Genomic DNA, 20946 nt, shown 5'->3' with positions numbered 1-20946 from the left:
TGACAGTGGCTGAATTACAATGAAATTTGATCCCCCACCTTGCAAGGTATTTTCTGCTAAATTCCATGCAATGATTGGGAAAGAAGATCCTAAAAACTGGGATGGGGACATACGGGCTGATCCTATGAATCTGGGGATACTGAACCCCTAACTTCTGCTGAATCTTCTTTTTCATCGCATGCAAATGAGAAACTATACAGTCTCTTTCTGAGTTATTTTGCTGAAAGATACTGTTTTAGTATCACTGTTTATTTTTAGATTCAAAAATAAACTCAAGTTCCAGGAAGTATCAAAGGTTACACATAAGAAGGTTCAATATATACCAAAAAATACATATAACAAATATCTGGGGTACATGTGCCAGAAAGTATTGAGGCGATGGTGAACTGTATGAAAAGTTTAATTAGATTGAATTTGTTGATATGGGGCCACCAAACAGAGATTCTTGACACATCGTTGTAGCTCAATAGGTTAAAAGGGGCTCTGTTTGGTTAGTTGAATTAAACATGGATGAAATAGTGGCCTACACTAAATAAAAATAAAATACCAGATCTGCCTTGGTACCCTGAAAAGTATCAAACAGCTTAGGGAAATGAAGATGTAAGGACTGCTAACCCACTGCAAGAAGGAAATAGAACCAGAGGACACATGTTTTCACCATGACTGTGAGAAACAAATTTGTGAGAGGCTCCCCAGCACCACCAGAGAACTCTATGTTTTCTCTTCTTCATAGGTCAGAAATTATGATGAAATTGAAGCGTGATTCATAAATGTAATGGAGTTAATTGCATCTTAGGGTGTCTGGGGTCAAGCAGTAGAACTTAAGCACTAAAATCAAGGTAGGCATGGTCACTATGAGAAATAGTAGAGTCAAAGCATTAGCTAATTAATTATGGTGTCCCTAAAAGAAAAGAATAATGGCAGTTTACAAATTGTTACTTGATTGGTACAAGGAAAGGAGTCCTAAATAGATTAAACAAAAGTATAATTTCAATTATAAAAACACAGACTAGACAATTTATAGATACAGAAGCCCTGGAACCAAGAGGAGGCAAAGTCTCTTGGGAAAAGACCCCATTGCACTACCAGACATGTATACTGTTAATCTTTCTCCTGCCTTCTCCAAAGGAGCCTACAGCTTTTTACAGTGTGGCTGTGCACTGGGGAAATATAAATAATTCTATTTTTGAGAGAATACTGAACATTAGATCTTAGAATTAGACCCTAATTCCAAGGGTCTAATTCCCCAAACTGACTGTAATTATTTCTCCAGATTTGAAATGCATAATTGGAGTAGACATACTCAGCATTGGCAGAATAATCATGCTGGTTCCCTGAAGTGTGGAGTGTAAGCTATCACGGTTGGAAAGTCCAGGTAGAAGTCACTAGAATGACCTGTATCTAGAAAAACAAAAAACCAAAGCAATATTTCACTCTACAGAGATTTCAAAGACTCGTGTTACCATTAAGGACTTAAAGATTGCAAGAGTGGTGAGTCCCAGCACATCTCTATTCAACTTGCATTTTTGACCTCTGCAGAAAACATGTGGATCTTGGAGAATGATAGATGTTATAAGCATAACCACATAGAAAACTCTAATTGCAGTTGCTCTTCCAGATAATAGTTTCATTGCTTGAGCAAACTAGCACAATCCCTGGCACCTGATATGCAACTATTGATCTGGCAAATTTTTCTTGACACCCATTAGTCAAGGCCATCAAGGGCAGTTTGCTTTTATCTAACAAGGCCGGCAATACACTTTCACTCTCTAACCTCAAGGATATATCAATACCCCAGCCCTGTGACATCATTTAGACTGCATGGAACTTGTTCACATTTCTCTTCCACAACACATCACAACACTTGGTCATTGCATTGCCTGTGGCCAATGGTTTTGCCAGTTTACCATGGACTTGCAAGGAACATAACTTAAAAATTGGTGGAAAGAAGAGGAAGAGGTATATGCTAAGACCTATCTGAATGGGCAAAAGGTAAACGTATTTGTGTCCTATGTAAATGCTCACTTAAGGATGACCTCAGCAGGCAAGAACTTTAATAATCAAGTGGAGAGGTTGGCCTGTTCTGTGGATAATAGCCAGATTCCGTCTTCAGCCAACCCTGACATTTACCTAATGGTTTCATAAATATAGGGACCAAGGTAGCAGGGATGGAGTTTATGTATAAGCACATCAAACCGGACTTCCACTCACCAAGTTGACCTGGATACTACCACTGTAGAATACCCAATCAGCCAGTGACAGAGAACAACATTGATTGTCTGATTGGCATCATTCTTCAGGGTAACCAGTCAGCTATCTGAGAGCAGATTGATTACAATGGACCAATTCCATTATGAAAGAGGTAGAACTTTGTTCTTACTCAAAAAGCCACTTACTTTAGATAGGACTTGCTTTACCTTAATGCAATGCTTCCACCAAAGCTACCATTCATGCACTTACAAAATGCCCTATCTACTGACATAGAATTCTACACAGCATTGACTCTGACAAAGAAAATCAATTCACTGCAAATGAACTACAGCATTAGGGCATAATTATGGAATTCATGGTCCTACCATGTTCCCCACCATCCTAAAGTGGCTGACTTAATGAAACAGTGAAGGACTTTTTAAAGACACAGTTATAGCTCCAGGTGGTGGAAATACATTGCAAGGCTGGAGCAGTGTTCTTCAGGAGACTATATATGTGCTTAATCACATCTAATATATGATGTTGCTTCTCCTGTAGCCAGGATTCATGGGTTCAGGTATCAAGGGATAGAAGCATCGCCACGCACTGTTTCACCTAGCGATCCACTATCAATGTTTTTGTTTCCTGTTCCTGCCGCCTTATACTCTTTCAGACTAGAGGTTTTAGTTCCAAAGGGAGGAGTGTTTCCATCAAGAGACACAAAAATAATGCTATTAAACAGAAAAATAAGAATGTAATCCAGCCGCTTTTGGTTCCCCATGCCTTTAAATCAAACGGCAAATAAAGTAGTTACTGTACTGGTTGGAATCAGTGATCCTCATTATCAAGTTGAAATTGTGTTGCTCCTACACATTGAAGCTAGAAAAAGGGTAAGTTTGCAATATAGAAGCTCTCTTAGGGCATTTCTAAGTATTAATATGCCCTGTGATTAAAATTAATGAAAAAACTTCAACAACCCAATTTAAGAAGGATAGCTAATGGTTCATTCCCTACTTTCTCTTCTGGTGAGAATTTAAAATGGTACAGCCACTTTGGGAAAAGTTTGTCCATTTTTGAAAAAGTTAAACAATCACCTACCTTATGATTCAGCCACTGCATTCCTAGTTGTTAACCCAGGGAAAGTAATGTAGGTCAGGCATAGTGGCTCATGCCTGTAATACCAGCACCTTGAGAGGCCAACGTGAGAGGATAACCTGAGACCAGAAGTTTGAGAGTAGCCTGAGCAACATAGTTAGACAGCAACTCTACAAAAAATAAATTAGCTGGGCTTGGTGGTGCACACCTCTGGTTTAAGCTACTCAAGAGGCTGAGGTGAGTGGATAGCTTGAGCCCAGTAGTTTGAGGCTGCAGTGAGCTATGATGGTGCCACTGCACTCTATCCTGGGCAACAGAGCAGAAGTCTGTCTCAGGAGAAAGAAAGATGAAAGAAAGAAAGGAAGGAAAAAAGAAGGAAGGAGGGAGGGAGGGAGAGAGGGAGGGAGGGAGGGAGAAAAGAAAGAAAGGAGAGAGAAAAACCGAGAGAGAGAAACAAGAGAAAGAAAGAAAGGAAAAAAAGAAAAAAGGAGAGAGAGAAAGAAAGAAAGAGAGAAAAAGTAAGTTATAACAGACTTGTACACAAAACAATCAAAGCAGGTTTATTTGTAATAGTCCCAAACTGAAAATAACCCAAATGTCTATCAACAGAAAACTAAATAAACACATTATAGTAATGGACACAATAGAATACTAGTAACCAATAAAAATGAAAAAAGAACTCATAAACACAGTATGAATGAATCTTTAAATAATAATTGATTTCTTTGGAATGTCTGTCCCCTCCAAATCTCATTGAAGTGTAACCTCCAATGTTGGAGGTGTGCCTAGTGAAAGGTGTTTTGAGTTTTGAGATCAGATAATCTACCTCATGGATGGCTTGCTGCTGTCACTATGGTAGTGAATTCACATAGGAGCTGGTTATTTAAAACAGCTTAGCAGCTCTACCCACACTTTCTAGTGCCCTCTCTCATCATGTAACTAGCCAGCTCCCCCTTTGTCTTCTGCTATGACTGTAAACTTCCTGAGGCCTCATCAGAGGCTGTGAAGATGCTGGTGCCATGCTTGTACAGCCTACAGAACTATAAGTCAAATAAACTTCTCTTCTTTATAAATTATGCCTCAGGCAATAGACATTATGTTATAGCAATGCAAAATGGACTAATACAATAATGTTAATTAAAACAAGGCAAAATAAAAGAATACATACCTTATAATCCCATTTACATAAAATTTAAAAGATACAAATTAATACACAGTGATATATTAGTGACTAGCAGGAAATGGGAATTGGAAGGTGGGCCATAATGGGGATTGCAAAGGGATAAGAGAAATTTTCCTTGAATGATGGATATATTCATATCCTAATTATGTTGATGGATTCGCAAGTATATACATATGTTCAAACATCAAACTGTACATATTTTTACTTTTTTTTCTATTTGAGATAGAGTCTTACTTTGTTACCCAGGCTGGAGTGCAGTGGTATGATTTGGTTCACTGCAACCTCTGCTTCCTGGATTCAAGCTGTTCTCCTGCCTTGGCCTCTTGAGTAGTTGGGATTACAGGTACACACCTCCAGGCCTAGCTAATTTTTGTATTTTTGGTAGAAATGGGGTTTTGCCATGCTGGCCAGGCTGGACTTGAACTCCTGACATCAAGTGATCCACCCGCCTCGGTCTCTCAATGTGCTGGGATTACAAATGTGAACCACTGTGTGTTAGTTTTCATGCTGCTGATAAAAAGAGAAAAAGATTTAATGGACTCACAGTTCTGAATGGCTTGGGAAGCCATACAATTACGGCAGAAGGCAAAAGGCATATCTTACATCACAGCTGGCAAGAAAGAGAGAACTTGTGCAGCAAAACACACAAATTTTTATAAAACCATCAGATCTTGTGAGACTTATTCACTACACAAGAACAGCATGGGAAAGACCTGTCTCATGACTCAATTACCTCCCACCAGGTTCTTCCCACAACATGTGGGAGCTCAAGATGAGATTTGGGTGAGAGCACAGTCAACTCATATCATTGTGCAACTGGCCCCTTCCAAATCTCATGTCCTCACTTTTCAAAACCAATTATGCCTTCCCAACAGTCCTCCAAAGTCTTAACTCATTTCAGCATTAACTCAAAAGCCCACAGTCCAACGTCTCATCTGATACAAGGCAAGTCCCCTCTGCCTGTGAGCCTGCAAAATCAAAAGCAAGTTAGTTACTTCCTATGTACAATAGGGGTGCAGACACTGGGTAAATACAGCCATTCCAAATGGGTGAAATTGGCCAAAACAAAGGGGACCCCATGTGGGTCCAAAATCCAGCAAGGCAGTCAAATCTTAAAGCTCCAAAATGATCTGTTTTGACTCCATGCCTCACAGCCGGGTCACACTGATGCAAGAGGTGGGTTCCCATGGTCTCAGACAGCTCTGCTCCTGTGGCTTTGCAGGGTATAGCCTCTCTCCTGGCTGGTTTCATGGGCAGCTGTTGGGTGTTTGTGGCTTTTCCAGGCACACAGTGCAAGCGATCAGTGGATCTACCATTCTAGGGTCCAGGGTATGGTGGCCCCCTTCTCAGAGCTCCACTAGGCAGTGCCTCAGTGGAGACTGTGTGGGAGCTTCAACCCACATTTCTCTTCCACACTGCCCTAGCAGAGGTTCTCCATGAGATCCCTGCTTCTACAGCAAACTTCTGCCTGAAAATACAGGCATTTCCATACATCCTCTGAAATCTAGGCAAAGGTTCCCAAACCTCAATTCTTGAGTCCTGTAACCTGCAAGTTCAATGCCACATGGAGGCTGCCAAGGCTTGGGGCTTGCATTCTCTGAAGCCATGGCTCAAGCTATACCTTGGCCCCTTTTAGTCATGGCTGGTGCACCCGGGATGCAGGGCACCAAGTTCCTAGACTACAGACAGCACTGGAATTCTGGGCCTGGTCCATGAAACCATTTTTTCTGCCTAGGCCTCTGGGCCTGTGAGGGGAGGGGCTGCTGTGAAGACCTCCAACATGCCCTAGAGACATTTTCCCCACTGTCTTTGGGATTAACACTGGGCTTCTCCTTATTTATGCACGTTTCTGCAGCTCTTGACTTTCTCCTCAGAAAATGGGGTTTTCTTTTCTATCGCATTGCCAGGCCACAAATTTTTGAACTTTTATGCTTTGCTTCCCTTATAAAACTGAATGCTTTTAACATCACCCAAATCACCTCTTGGCTGCTTTATTGCTTAAAAATTACTTCTGACTGCTTTGTTGCTTAGAAATTTGTTAGATGATTTAGGGTATCTGCCAGATACCCTAAATCATCTCCCTCAAGGTCAAAGTTCCACAAATCTCTAGAGCAGGGGCAAAATGCCCCCATCACTTTACCAAAACATAGCAAGAGTGACCTTTGCTTCAGTTCCCAATAAGTTCCTCATTTCCATCTGAAACCACCTCAGCCTGGACTTCATGGTCCATATTACTATCATCATTTTGGTCAAAACCATTCAACAAGTTTCCAGAGGTTACAAACTTTTCCACATCTTCCTATCTCCTACTGAGCCCTCCAAACTGTTCCAACCTCTGCCTGTAACCCAGTTCCAAAGTCGCTTTCACATTTTTGGATATCTTTACAGCAGCATCCCACTCTACCAGAACCAATTTACCGTATTAGTCTGTTTTCGTGCTGCTGATAAAGACCTATTTGAGACTGGGTAATTTACAAAGAAAAAGAGATTTCATAGACTCACAGTTTCACATGACTGGGGAGGCCTCCAGTCATGGCAGAAGGCAGAAGGCATTTCTTACATTTCAAGAGGCAACAGAGAGAGAGATTGTGTAGGGAAACTCCCCTTTCTTCAAACTATCAGATCTCATGGGATGTATTCATTATCACAAGAACAGCACAGGAAAGACCTGCCCTCATGATTCAATTACTTCCCACCAGGTCCCTTCCATGATGTGGGAATTCAAGATAAGATTTTGGTGGGGACATAGCCAAACCATATCATACTGTGCCCAGCTTCAAATTGTGTATTTTGAATATATGCAGTTTATTATTTATAAGTCAATATTACTCTGTAAAATGTTTTAAAAATGAAGAAAAGGAAGTCCAATCTGTGGTCATGAGGAAATAATAGAGCAGATTTACCTTCCTCATTTAAACAACTAAAAACAAAAGAAGACACAATTTATGGAAAAAAAATGTTTTTAAACACTGAACACCAGAGAGTGCAGAACATTTATGACTGACTGGAGAAAATTTTCATAATAGAGCTCATGGAGAAGGTAGCCACATTGGGCCGGGCCTTCTCCCTGAATGGAGGAGACCAAAATTCAGATTTCAGAGAGAACAAGGCAGACAGAATTCACAAAACAATACCAGAGGAGAGAGAGCTACAGAGAGAAAATTCAAACTAGAGTGTTCCAGAGAACAGTTTAGTACATATATGCCAGAAGACTACCGATGCCAGGAATGACTACCAGAAATAATCAGGTAGAATAATGCCCGTGCATCATACAAGGCCTCTCTCCAAACTCCTAATCATCTTTGATTCAACACTTGATATTTAGTAAAGATCTAAAGATAAGCTTTCCAAGCAGCTGGAAAAGGTGTGGCATTCTAATCATCATCTGTCTAACTCCTGTCATTACCTATCCATGGGTTCTGATATTCAGAAGAAACACAATTTTACTTTATTAAGTTCCATAAATCTTAACAATATGAAATTTACTTTACCTTTTATGGCAGATAAAAACACTGTACATTTCACCTCCTCAGGGCTACAGTGAACACCACTTACCGAGAAAGAGAAAAGCCTGGTGGCTGAATTAGAAACCTGAATTATAATTAGAGATTTCCTTATATTAGCTGTTGATCTGTTCTCCTACCTAGTCACTAAAAAAAAAAAAGCCAAAACAGACCTGCTGGTCAGGATGAGAATTTTCTGGCCAGGAGAAGAAAATCACTGGCCTGAATGTTTGGAGCCAGCCCACAAAGATCACTGATGTAACTTGGGCAGTCACCCAAAAACAATGAGGATCTGTCACTTGGAGAAAAGTATGCCAGGCGGACAGTGAGGTACAGAAAACTGTCTTAAAGAAACCATTCTGGTTCCAAAATGGTATCAGAGATTCAAGCTAGCTTCCCAATTACAGAAAACAAAAAATAAATATACAGCACTAAGATTATCACTTGCAATATTCCAGAATTCAAATATGAGAATGAGACAATCCCAAGGGCCAAAGAAAAATGAAAAAAACTCCAAATAGACATTAAGAGAATTGAAATTCATATCTATTATGCTCCTCCCCCATATCTGCCCAGCACCAAGCATGCAGAAAATTTTCCCCTTTCTCTTCACTGAAAAAAGTGAAGTTGCAGTGGACAACCAACTTTCCTGCCATCTTGGATACCCTGGCAGAAGATCTGTCCCTACCTCAACCCACAAGAAGCATTGAGAGTGTCTGAAAGGAGAAATATCCTTGAGGACACCCAGAGAGGACTGCCACTCCCTGCTCTGGATACTCTGCTCTGTAACTCAGAAAAAGGAGATGCCAAATCAGAGTGGATGTTCAGCAGCATCACGCTGTTGAAGGTCCATTCCACAGGTCTTCTGAACACAAATCCCTAACCAGCCTTCCTACACTATGAAGATACCCCTTTTGGGACTTTCCCCATTCAGGATGAGTGGCACTCTGTGCCAGAACCAAGTCAAACCTGGGATTAAGGTGCCATCTAGAGCTGAAAGGAGGCAGTAACCTAGTGGTAAAAGGAAAAAAGCAAAAAAAAAAAAAAAAAAATCAACAGGCAAAATGCAAAGAACCTCTAACCTAACATATCCAACTGAAACCAAGACAAGACAAATGAAGAAAACTGGAAAAAATAACTAATCCTTTAGTGCAAAGACATAGACCTATATCCACAAGAAACAACAAGAAATAGAGAACCGTGACCTCCCTAGACAGATACAACAAGAAATCAGTGACTGACCCTAATAAGATAGCTGTATGCAAAGTCTCTGACCAAGAAGTCAAAAGAGAAATCAAAAAAAAAAAAAAAATCAGCAATCTCAAAGATAATACAGAAAAGCAATTCAAAAATTTATCAGATAAATTTAATTTTTAAAAAATTGAATTAGGCCAGTCACAGTGGTTCATGCCTATAATGCCAGCTACTCAGTAGTTGAAATGGGAAGATTGCTTGAGGCCAAGAGTTCAAGACCAGCCTGAGCAACACAAAGAGACCCCATCTTTTAAAAAAAGAAATCTAAGAATAAATTAGCTGAATGTGGTGGCACAGGCCTGTAGTCCTAGCTACTCAGGAAGCTGAGGCAGAGAATCTCTTGAACTCAGAAGTTCAGGGCTGCAATGAGCTATGTTTGCACCACCACTGAACTCCAGCCAAACTGACAGAGAAAGACTTATCTCTAAAGAATGTTTCCAATGAAGTAGTAGGAAAAAAAAGAAAATATTGGAACTGAGAAACACATTTGCTGAACTGGTATATCTCCCAGACAAAAGCTGTGAGAATTCACCACCACTAGATTACCAGATCTGTCTTACCAGAAAGGTAAAAGAGAGTTCTCCAATCTGGAAAAAAATCCATTAACATGCAAAAGCCAAATACTTGAAGGTATAAAATTCACTAGTAAAATTAAGTGCATGGACACACCCAGAGTACTCTATACTGTAATTGTTGTGTGAAATCCACTCATTACTCTAGTATAAAGCCCAAAAGACAAATCTATTGAAAACAATAATAGCCACAGCAATCTATTAATAGATAGGCAATATAAAAGTATACAAATTGAGATAGCATGAAGTCAAAATGAAGCAGAGATGAAGTTAAAGACAGAGGTCTTTTTTCTCTTTTTCGGTTGTTCGTATTCTTTTCTTTGTGACCTAAGTTGTCATTTCTTTAAAATAATTTGTTATGTCTATAAGATTTTTTAGAAACCTCACAGCAACCACAATGAAAAAATGTAGAATGGATTCATTAAAAATAAAAAGCAATAAATTAAACATACTACCAGAGAAAGCAACTTATTCACAAACGAAGACAACAGAAAAGGAAGGAAGGAAGGAAGGAAGGAAGGAAGGAAGGAAGGAAGGAAGGAAGGAAGGAAGGAAGGAAGGAAGGAAGGAGGGAAGGAGGGAAGGAGGGAAGGAGGGAAGGAGGGAAGGAGGGAAGGAGGGAAGGAGGGAAGGAGGGAAGGAGGGAAGGAGGGAAGGAGGGAGGGAGGGAGGGAGGGAAGGGAAGGGAAAGAAAGGAGTTACAAAAAGGAAGGAAGAAAGAAAAGAGTTACAAAACAGCCATAAAACAAGCAAAGAAATGGCAATAGTAAGTAATTACATATCAAAAAAAAACACTGAATGTAAATGGACTCAGTTCTCCATTTAAAAGGTATAAGTATCTGAATGGAGAAAGAAACAAGACTCGACTATATGCTGAATGCAAAACAACTCACTACACCCAGTACACTCACTACACACAGTAGAGTAAAAGTGAAGGGACAGAAAAAGATATGTCACGCAACTGAAAATCAAAAAAGAGCAGGAATACTATACTTACATATCAGATTAAATAAAATACTGTGCAAAGAGATAAAGAAGGTTTCTATAGAATAATTAAAAGGTCAATTCAGCAAAAATATGTAACAATTTTAAATATCTATGTACCCTACACCAAGAGCTCCCAAGTATACAAAGCAAACATTAATAGATCTGAAGGGACAGACAGACTGCAATACTATAATAGTAGGAGACTTCAATATCCCACACTCAGTAATCGACAGATTATCCAGACAGAAAATCAACAAAGAAACACTGGAGTTAAGTTAATCGCAATAAATGCCTATACTCAAAATTTGAAAGGCTTCATATAAGCAATTAATCATACGCTTAAAGGAACTCTAAAAACAAGAACAAAACAAGTCCAAAATTGCTAGAAAGAAAAGAGTAATAAACATCAGAGCAGAAATAAATGAAATTGAGAATAAATCAAAGACAGAAGATCAATAAAACAAAAAGTTGACTTTTTGAAAGGATAAACAAATCAATTAACCTTTAGCCAGATGATACGATGTGGCTTTGTCCCCACCCAAATCTTATCTCAAGTTGTGATCCTTAGTGTTGGAAGTGGGACCTGGTGAGAGATGATTGGATTATGGGGGCAGATTTCCCCCTGCCTATTCTCATAAAAGTAAGTGGTTCTCGAAATATCTTGCTGTTTCTAAGTGTATATAGCACTTCCTCCTTTGCTATTTTTCTCTCCTGCTCCACCATGGTAAGACATATGGGCTTCCTCTTTGCCTTCTGCTGTAATAGTAAGTTCCCTGAGGCCTCCCAGCCATGCTTCCTGCACAGCCTTTGGACTTGTGAGTCAATTATACCTCTTTTCTTCATAAATTACCCAGTCTCAGGTAGTTCTTTATAGCAGTGTGAAAACAATCTAATACAGATAACTAGTACCAGAAAAGTGAGGCATTTCTATAAAAATTCCTGAAAATGTAGAAGTGACTTTGCAGCTGAGTAACAGGCAAAGATTGGAACAGTTTGGAAGACTCAGAAGGAAACAGAAAGATGTGGAAAAGTTTGGAACTTTCTGGAGACTTGTTGAGTGGTTTCAACCAAAATGCTGATAGTGACGTGTACAATGAAGTCCAAGCTGAGATGGTCTCAGGTGGAGATGAGAAACTTGTTGGGAACTGAAGCAAAGGTCACTCTTGCTATGCTTTAGCAAAGAAACGAGGCATTGTGCCTGGCTCTAGAGATTTGTGGAACTTTGAACTTGAGAGAGATGATTAGGGTATCCAGCAGAAGAAATTTCTAAGCAGCAAAGCATTGGAGACATGGTCTGGCTGCTTCTGAAAGCCTACATTTATTTGGATAAGCAAAGAGAACTTAAATTTCAAAGGGAAGTAGAGCATAAACGTTTGAAAAATTTGCAGCCTGACCATGTGGGAGAAAAGAAAAACCTATTTACTGAGGAGAAATTCAAGCAGATACCTACAGAAATTTGCATAGTAAAGAGGAGCCAAATGTAAATAACCAAAACAATACAATGGGGAAAATATATCCAGGGCTTGTCAGAGAACTTCCTGGCAACCCCTCCCATTTCAGGCCCAGAGGCCTAGGATGGGAAAATTTTGTGGGCTAAGCCCAGGACACCACTGCTCTGTGAGTCTTGGGACATGACACCTTGACCCAGCTCCTCCAGCTCCAGCCATGGCTAAAAGAGGCCCAGGTACAGCTCAGGTCATTGCTTCAGAGGGTGTAAGCCCCAAACCTTGGTGGCTTCCGTGTGGAGTTAGGCCTGCAGGTGTGCAGAAGACAAGAGTTGAGGTTTAGGAACCTCCCCCTAGATTTCAGAGGATATATGAAAATGCCTGATGTCCAAGCAGAAGTCTGCTGCAAGGGTGGAGTGCTCATGGAGAAACTCTAGGAGGGCAGTGCAGAGGAGAAATGTTGGGCTGGAGCCTTCACACAAAGTCTAACCTGGGGCACTGCCTGGTGGAGCTGTCCTCCAGAACCCAGAATGGTAGATCCACCAATAGCTCGCACCATACTCTTGCAAAAGCTGCAGGCACTCAACACCAGATCATGAAAGCAGCCATGGGGGCTCTACCCTACAAACCCTCAAAGGAAGAGCTGCCCAAGGCCCTGGAAACCCACCCCTTGCATCAGCATGCCCTGGATGTGAGACATAGAATCAAAAGAGATTTTGGAGCTTTAAGATTTAGTGACTGCCCTGCTGGGTTTCAGACTTGCATGGGGCCTATAGCCCCTTTGTTCAGGACAATTTCTCCCATTTGGAATGAAAGTATTTACCCAATGCCTATATCCTCATAGTATCTTGGCAGTAACTGACTTGTTTTGGATCTAAAAGGCTCATAGGCAGAAGGGACTTGTCTTGCCTCTGATGAGACTTTGGACTTGGACTTTGAATTAAGGCTGGAATGAGTTAAAATTTTGAAAGACTGTTGAAAAGGCATGGTTTTGTTTTGAATTATAAGAAGGACATGAGATTTGGAAGGGGCCAGAGTGGAATGGCATAGCTTGGCTTTGTGTCCCCACCCAACCTCATCTCAAGTTGTGATCCTTAGTGTTGGAGGAAAGTCCTGATGGGAAGTAATTGGATGTGTGCAGATTTCCTCCTTGTTGTTCTCGTAACAGTGTTGAGTTCCCATGAGGTCTGGTTGTTTGAAAGTGTGTAGCACCTCCCCATTTGCCTTCTGTCTCTCCTGCTGCACCATGGTAAGATGTGCTTGCTTTCCTTTCACTTCCTGCCATAATTGTAAGTTTCCTAAGGCCTTCCAGCCATGCTTCCTCTATAGCCTGTGGGACTGTGAGACAATTACCCCTCTTTTCTTCATAAATTACCCAGTCTCAGGTAGCTCTTTAGAGCAGTGTGAAAACAGACTAGTACACCAGACTGAAAAATAAAAAGAGAAGATCCAAATAAATAAAATCAGAAACAGAAAAAGAGATATAACAACTGAGACCACAGAAATATAAAGAATCATTAAAAGTCTATATTCTTACAAACAACAGTATGCCAATGAATTGGAAAACCTAGAAGAAAAGGATAAATTCCAAGGCACATAAAACCTACCAAGACCGACCATCAAGCAATAGGAAAACCTCAACAAACTTATGATGAGGAATGAGATCAAAGCCATAATAAAGAATCTCCCATTAAATAAAAGCCCAGGACCTGATGAATTCACTGACAAATTCTACCAAAGAGCTAAATAACTGATAGCAATTCTATTCAAAGTCTTCAAAACAATTGAAGACAAGGGACTACTTTCAAACTCATTCTATAGCACAAGCCATACTCTGATACCAAAATCAGACAAGAGCACAATAAGAAAAACAAAAACTATAGGCCAATATAACTGACAAAGATAGATGCAAAAATCCTCAACAAAATACTAGCAAACCAAATTCAACAACACATGAAAAAGATCATTCACCATGATCAAGTGGGATTCATCCCAGGGATGCAAGGGTAGTTCAACATATGCAAATCAACAAACATGATACATCACAGTAACAGAACCAAGAACAAAAACCATATGATCATTTCAACAGATGCATAAAAGCATGCAGTAAAATTCAACACCTTTATATAATTTTTTAAAAACCCTCAACAAACTAGGTATAGAAGGAACATACCTCAAAATCATAAAGGCAATATATGACACATCACAACTAACATCTTACTAAATGGGAAAAATTGAAAGCCTTTCCTCTAAGATCTGAAATAAGACAATGATGCCCACTTTCACTACTTTTATTCAACATTATATTGGAAGTTCTGGACAGAGAAGTTAGGCAACAGAAATAGATAAAGATATCCAAATTAGAAAGGAAGTAATGGAATTAGCCTTGTTCACAGAAGACATGATCTTACACTTTAAAAACCTAGAAATGCCAGAAAAAAACTATTAGAATTCATAAGCAAATTCAGTAAAGTTGCAGGATTAAAAAATCAATATACAAAAATTCTATATACCAATCTAAAAAAGAAACCAATAACACAATTCCATGTATAATAGCAGCAAGAAACATAAAATACCTATAAATCAATTTAGCAAAAGATGTAAAAGCCAGATACAAGGAAAACTATAAAACTCCAATGAAATAAATTGAAGAGGACACAAGAAATTGAAAGCTATTCCTTATTCATGGACTAGAAGAATCAATATTGTTAAAATCACAATACTACCCAAAGAAAACTTACAGATGCAATGCAATTATTATCAAAATATCAATGACATCATTCACAGAAATAGAAAAAAATTATAAAATGTATATAAAACCATTAAAGACCCTGAGTAGCCAAAGAAATCTTGAGCAAATAAATTAAAGCCAGAGGCATCAAACTACATGACTTCAAAATATACTGCAAACCTGTAACCAAATCTGCATGGTACTGGCATGAAAACAGACACAGGCTAACAGAACAGAAGAGCCCAGGTAATAACTCACACATTTATAGCAACCTCATCTTCAACAAAAACACCAAGAACATACAATGGGGAAAGGAGAGTCTTTACAATAAATGGTGCTGGAGAAACTGGAAAACTGAATATATACAGAAGAATAAAACCAAGGCACTACCTCTCATACAAAAAAATAAGGTCAAAATGGATTTAAAACTTATTCTAAGACTTGAAACTATGAAACTACTAGAAGGAGACATTGAGGAACTATTTCAAGACATCGGTCTCAGCAAAGACTTTTTAGTAATACGTCAAAAGTATAGGCAACCAAAGCAAAAATGGACAAATGGTAGTACATTGAGCCAAAAAGCTTCTGCACAGCAAAGGAAACAGTCGACAAAATGAAAAGACAACCCAAAGAGTTGAAAAAATATTTGCAAACTATCCATTTCATAATGGATTAATAACCAGAATATATAAGCAGCTCAAACAACTTAATAGCAAATAAATAATTCAGTTAAAAATGGGGAAAAAATCTGAATAGACAGTTCTCAAAAGGCAACATACAAATAACCAACAGTATATAAGGAAATGTTCAGCATCGTTTATAATCAGAAAAATGCAAATCGAAATCACAATGTGGTATCATCTCATCACAGTTAAAATGGCTTTTATCAGAAAGACAGGGAATAATGAAAGCTGACCAGAAAGCCGAGAAAGGGGAATCCTCATACACTCTTAATTAGTACAGCCACTATGGAAAATTCTATCAAGGTTCCTCAAAAAACTAAAGACAGAACTATTATATGATGCAGCAATTTCACTACTGGATATGTAATTCAAAATTTTAAAAAATCAATATATTGAAGAGACAGCTGCATTCCCATGTTTATTGCAGCATTGTTTACAATAGCCAAAATAAAGGAATCAACCTAAGTGCACATCAGTGGACTAATAGGTAAAGAAAATGTGATTTAAATCCACAATGAAATATTATTCAGCTATAGAAAATAATGAAATACTGTAATTTACAGCAACATGGATGGAATTGAAGGCCATTATATTAAGTGAAATAAGCCAAGCATAGAAAGAAAAATATCCCATGTTCTCACACATATGTAACAGCTTTAAAAAGTGGATCTTATAAAAATAGAGAGTAGATTGGCGGTTACTAGAGACTAGAAATGGTACTGGAGAGGGGAGATGGATAGAGGTTGATTAATGAGTACACATCTATAGCTTTACAGATGAAATAAGATCTAGTGTTTGATAGATCAGTAGGGTGACTATAGTTTACAATAATCTATTGTATATTTCAAAGTAGCTAGAAGAGAATAATTTAAATGCTTCTAGAAGAAAAAACAAATATTCAAGGTCATGCGTATCCCAATTACACTGATTGTAACAAATTATATAAAGTGTATTATGTTATCACATGTACCCTGAAAATATGTACATCTATTATCTAGCAATATAAAACTAATTTTTTTTAAAAAAAAAAGGAAAGGAGTCAGAACCTCAAATAATTAAGTTCTCCTTTAGGCTGCTATCCCACACTTGAAATTTCAGTTATGAATTGGAAAAACATTACATGTGAACACCAGAAACCCACACTTCTTTAGTATCTCCAGAGTCATTTATTTACTAAAGTTTTAAATAAGTAAGTGATGGAAACATGTAGTAAACACATGTTCAAATATTTTGATACACTGATTTGGCTATCAGACTAACGAAAACAACTCGATCAAGTGTTTTTCCTAGTTTAAGAGCTCTACCCAAATACTACTGCAAAATAGAAGAAAGAATATTTCATCTCAACCTCAAAAATGTCCAAAGACTGAGGAATACTGAAAGAAACTCTAGAACACGTGAACCCCAACACTTTGAACCCAAAGATAAAACTGAACGGATCCATGAATGCACAGAATTGTTTGTAGATTTTGGTGTGCATGTTTCGCTAAAGTAGTGAGTCTATAGCTTTCAGCAGTTACTCAAAGGCTATTAGAACCACCAAAATAAGATGACCATATATTACTGCTGGGAAATCAGACTGACTATAAAGGCAGATAAAAGGGAAATGTGTAAAAAGGATATTCTGTGAACATTATGAAACTCAATTTAGAAGGTGATCAAAAGTGCTTTCAAACTATCAGAACAATAACAAAGCCTGAAGTTTACCTTCAGAACTTTATAATTACTCAGACTTTTTCTCTGGAGATGGTTAATTTCAGATTTTGTTCAAAGCTTCCGAAACACTCAGATTGAGAAAGCCAGAGCCTGAAGTCCCAGATTCACCCAACTCTGTTATCAATTTTCCATTTGACATTAAACAAATTACTTAAGTTCTCTGGGCCTCTGTGTCCTTATCTGTCAACAGGAACTGATGAGCTTCATTTTAGTTACAATTCTTTGGAGGCAATGAATCAATTAAGAACTTCTGACATCATTATGCACAACTTATGCATAGCTACTAATTTTTCAAGCATGTGAGGTCATATTAATTATATATTCTCATCTTAGTTCATAATTAAGAGGCTCCCTGGGAAATATTTCATAAATTTTAAGGATCACAAGAATAGAAAGTAACCTGTGGGATAGGAAGGACATCTATACTTACATAGTAAAAGCCTTAAATATGGCTAAACATTTCCGTTCAAAAAAAATTTAAGCCATACTATTGTGTGGTATTTCTCAAAGTAATTAATAATAATGTGTGGAGAGTTGCCTAGAATAGAATGACACCCAGGTAAGTGGTAAAATATGGAAGTTTGGCATATGAAGTCTTTGTCTACAGACCCCAATAAGATTTCCAATACTTAACATGAACACACACACACACACACACACACACACATTTATTCAACCCGAAATAAGACTAGATTCAAAGATGTTTTTATTATGCAGTCCTATAAAAAGATATTGTCACTTTTTGCTTAGAGTAAAAGAATATAAAAATTAGTTTTAAAAAACGTTACCTGAAGCTAAATGCTTTCCACTTAAAAGAAGCATGGTCACATTATGACCATGCTCTAGAAGAATCTGGGACACCCGGTCCAACAGTAGGTAATGGCTTCCACCTAGAAACAAAGCACAGTGTCGTTTTGTAAAAATGAAAATAGAGTTTCTGATGACAATATGGGAGGGAGGAATGGAAATCCAGTAGAACAAATACAGGGAAGATGAAAGGCCTGTAAAAGTTGCTCATCTTAAGGTACGTGCTGCATGTTAATTGGTGTCTTAGAGAGACATTGTCTCCAAAATATAAGTGCAATGGTAGAAAATATAGTACAGTAGGTGTGCACATTAGTATACAGGGTTCCTAATGGGCAATCAGTCAGAGCTAACTGCTGTCCTATTCTGGTAATGTATGCTATTGTAGGAGACAGAAATATAGACGTTACAAGGTGAGTCTAAGAAACAGCCATTGGACAGAAGCTATTACTTAGAGCCCAAATCATTGAGATTCAAATGTACTTAGCAGGAAATTACTCAATTTGGGCCAGTATTCAACTTACAAGTAAGATATCTGAGGACAACTGTGGAGCCCTTGGGATGAGCCTACTAGATCCTGGTTGGACCAGAAACTAAGGAATCACTGATTCTCGGAAAATTCCACCAAGCTAGGAAAAGAGAAGCTTGGTCATATTAATGTCTTCTCTTAGTACCTGTTCCAACACAGAGCCTTCACTGGAATCTAATGGTCTCAGCAGCAGAAAAAGGAAGATCAGAAGAGAAATTTATAAAAAAAATGCCAAGAGTTTGAAGGTAGAGGTGGAAGGGGAGTAGAGAAGTGGTGTGCAGCTCTCTGAATGAGTCAGTTTACTTATATCCAGACTTGAATAGTCTAAAGCAACAAGGGATATATAAAGTACAAATCTGCCACAGGTCTTGCTCACATTTTAATCCATGTAAGAACAGGGCGCCCGGAAGAAGGGGGTCCTCACAGAAATAGCCATTCATGGTGTGTCTTAAGGAGTCAGATAGCATTCTAGGGCAAAGACCAGGATTCCAGCACCAGGATTCAGAAACTACACCAGCTCCCTTTTGGAGTCTGAGGAAGGACAGTGTACTTTCAAGAAATTTGCAAGCTCTATTGCTTCACTGCGACTAACATTCAGAAAGGAGGGAAAAGTCTTCAAATGGACTAACAGTTTCTTAGTGATTTTTCAAAATTCTTAGTGAAAAGGGCCTCAGAGTGGAAGCTGTGGTGAGTGTGGTCTTGGGGTAAGACGCCCTGAGTCAATTCTTCATGGGACATTAGAGAGGACACATGTCCTCTTAAGAAAGGCATCTCACTCCCCATCCCTCAGTTGCCCTCTCAAAATCAAAAGGGCACTGAATTAGATGATCTATGGTTCCTTCCAGCTGTCTTGAGCCCTGACTGATTCTCCGTGATCGAAAAGGAATCCATTAAAACCCACTGTGGATTGAAATAAAGTCTTGGGGAAGCTCGATCCTTGGAGGATCGATTTAAGCTCATATGTGATTCTCTTTCATCTTCTACTTCCTTTGGAATAAAAACAAAATAAAACTGAGGCCCCAAATGCAGAATTAACAGTCCCATGAATCCCTCAAAAACTGTCAATGGCACAGGTAAAAGGAAGGAGGCTCAGAAAGATCCGAATGACCTGGGCGGTTCTCCGGGTCTCCTCTGAAGAAAAACACTCCACTGGCCTTGCAGCCCTGAAATACCTGCCTGCGCCACCCTGGCTCCGGATGAGCTTGCGCTCTGGAAAATCAGCCCAGGAACTCAAGGTCTGGTGTGGGTCTCAAATTTCTGGCCCCAGCCCTGCCCTATGGGGAGCGCGTCCTGAACAGGAAGAGAGAGGAAAGGAGAGTCTCTTTTTTCCAAAACTATTTTCCCTACCTCAGCAATAGAGGCCCCTCTCTGACCCACAGCTGGATGGGCTTCTCCCTCCTCCAGCCCGGTCCGCAAGCCCAACCCGGAAAACCGCCTAGATGACTCTGATCAATTGCGGTTCGCTGGAGCCCTGGCAGTGCAGGTATCCGGGACGCGCCTGTCTGGGAATTCTCTGGCCAAGCACTCACCCAGTGTAGATATTGTCAGGATTTTGGCAGCCTCTGAGAGCAGGACCCTAGGGAGAAGGAAGCCCACTAGAAGCAGCACGCGGTGCCCAGCCATGCTCATTTCCACAGGAGCCACGGATCTCAGCCTGGGCGCGGCTAAGGGATCTTGGCGTCTTAACGCGCAAAACTCACTGGGTGTGGGCCTAGGAAGAGGTAGGAGGGAGGATCCTGCCAATTCTCTTGCTCTCATGTTTGTTCTCTTTCCCTCTACCCCTCCTCCCTCAGTGCATGCTCCAAGGGATAATCTGTCCTGCCCTATCAAACTACCTGAAGTCAACTAGGAGGGAATGGGTAATCTGATCCTTAACCTTTGCCTGCCCCTGTAATCACAGCTCTTTCACGTGGAAAATCCTTACTAAGAGCCGGTAACGGCAGGGGCCTCAGTAAACCACCGTAATGAAGGCTCCATCCCCAAGGAAACCACCCGTCTTTTGTGGAGCTGTCTGAACTTATGGTACTCTATCTACTTCCATCCCAGCTGCCTCTGTTACCTCAATTGCCATCTTCATGCCCCATTTTCCCCCAGAAAACTGCTGGAAATCTCCAACTGGTGTCCCAAGCTCAAGTCGTCCCTTAGAGGGAATCCACAAGGGAATTTGATCTACCCTGAGGGCCTCTTTAGAAGGTAATATTCATGAAGAGGAGCTAGTATTCATATATATATATATATATATATACACACACAC

The 20946-nt window shown here is 39.5% G+C and overlaps 1 protein-coding gene across 3 annotated transcripts in view; it reads right to left on the bottom strand.

Annotated features, from left to right (window-relative positions):
• LOC100399428 (UDP-glucuronosyltransferase 3A1) overlaps positions 1–20348 on the bottom strand; it is a 77008-nt gene extending 56660 nt beyond the window's left edge. For all 3 annotated transcript variants that reach the window (XM_035291684.3, XM_078365603.1, XM_035291685.3), the window contains exons 1-2: positions 20222–20348; positions 18148–18249 (exon numbers count right to left, since the gene is read on the bottom strand). In XM_035291684.3, the coding sequence (XP_035147575.2) occupies positions 18148–18249; positions 20222–20321 (202 nt within the window). In that variant the 5' untranslated portion in view covers positions 20322–20348. The remainder of the gene's footprint in view (positions 1–18147; positions 18250–20221) is intronic.
• Between the last annotated feature and the right edge of the window lie 598 nt (positions 20349–20946).

The sequence above is a fragment of the Callithrix jacchus genome, chromosome 2 (assembly GCF_049354715.1).
Source record: "Callithrix jacchus isolate 240 chromosome 2, calJac240_pri, whole genome shotgun sequence".
NCBI classification, from domain to species: Eukaryota; Metazoa; Chordata; class Mammalia; order Primates; family Cebidae; genus Callithrix; species Callithrix jacchus.
This window is presented reverse-complemented; position numbering and strand designations above follow the sequence as displayed.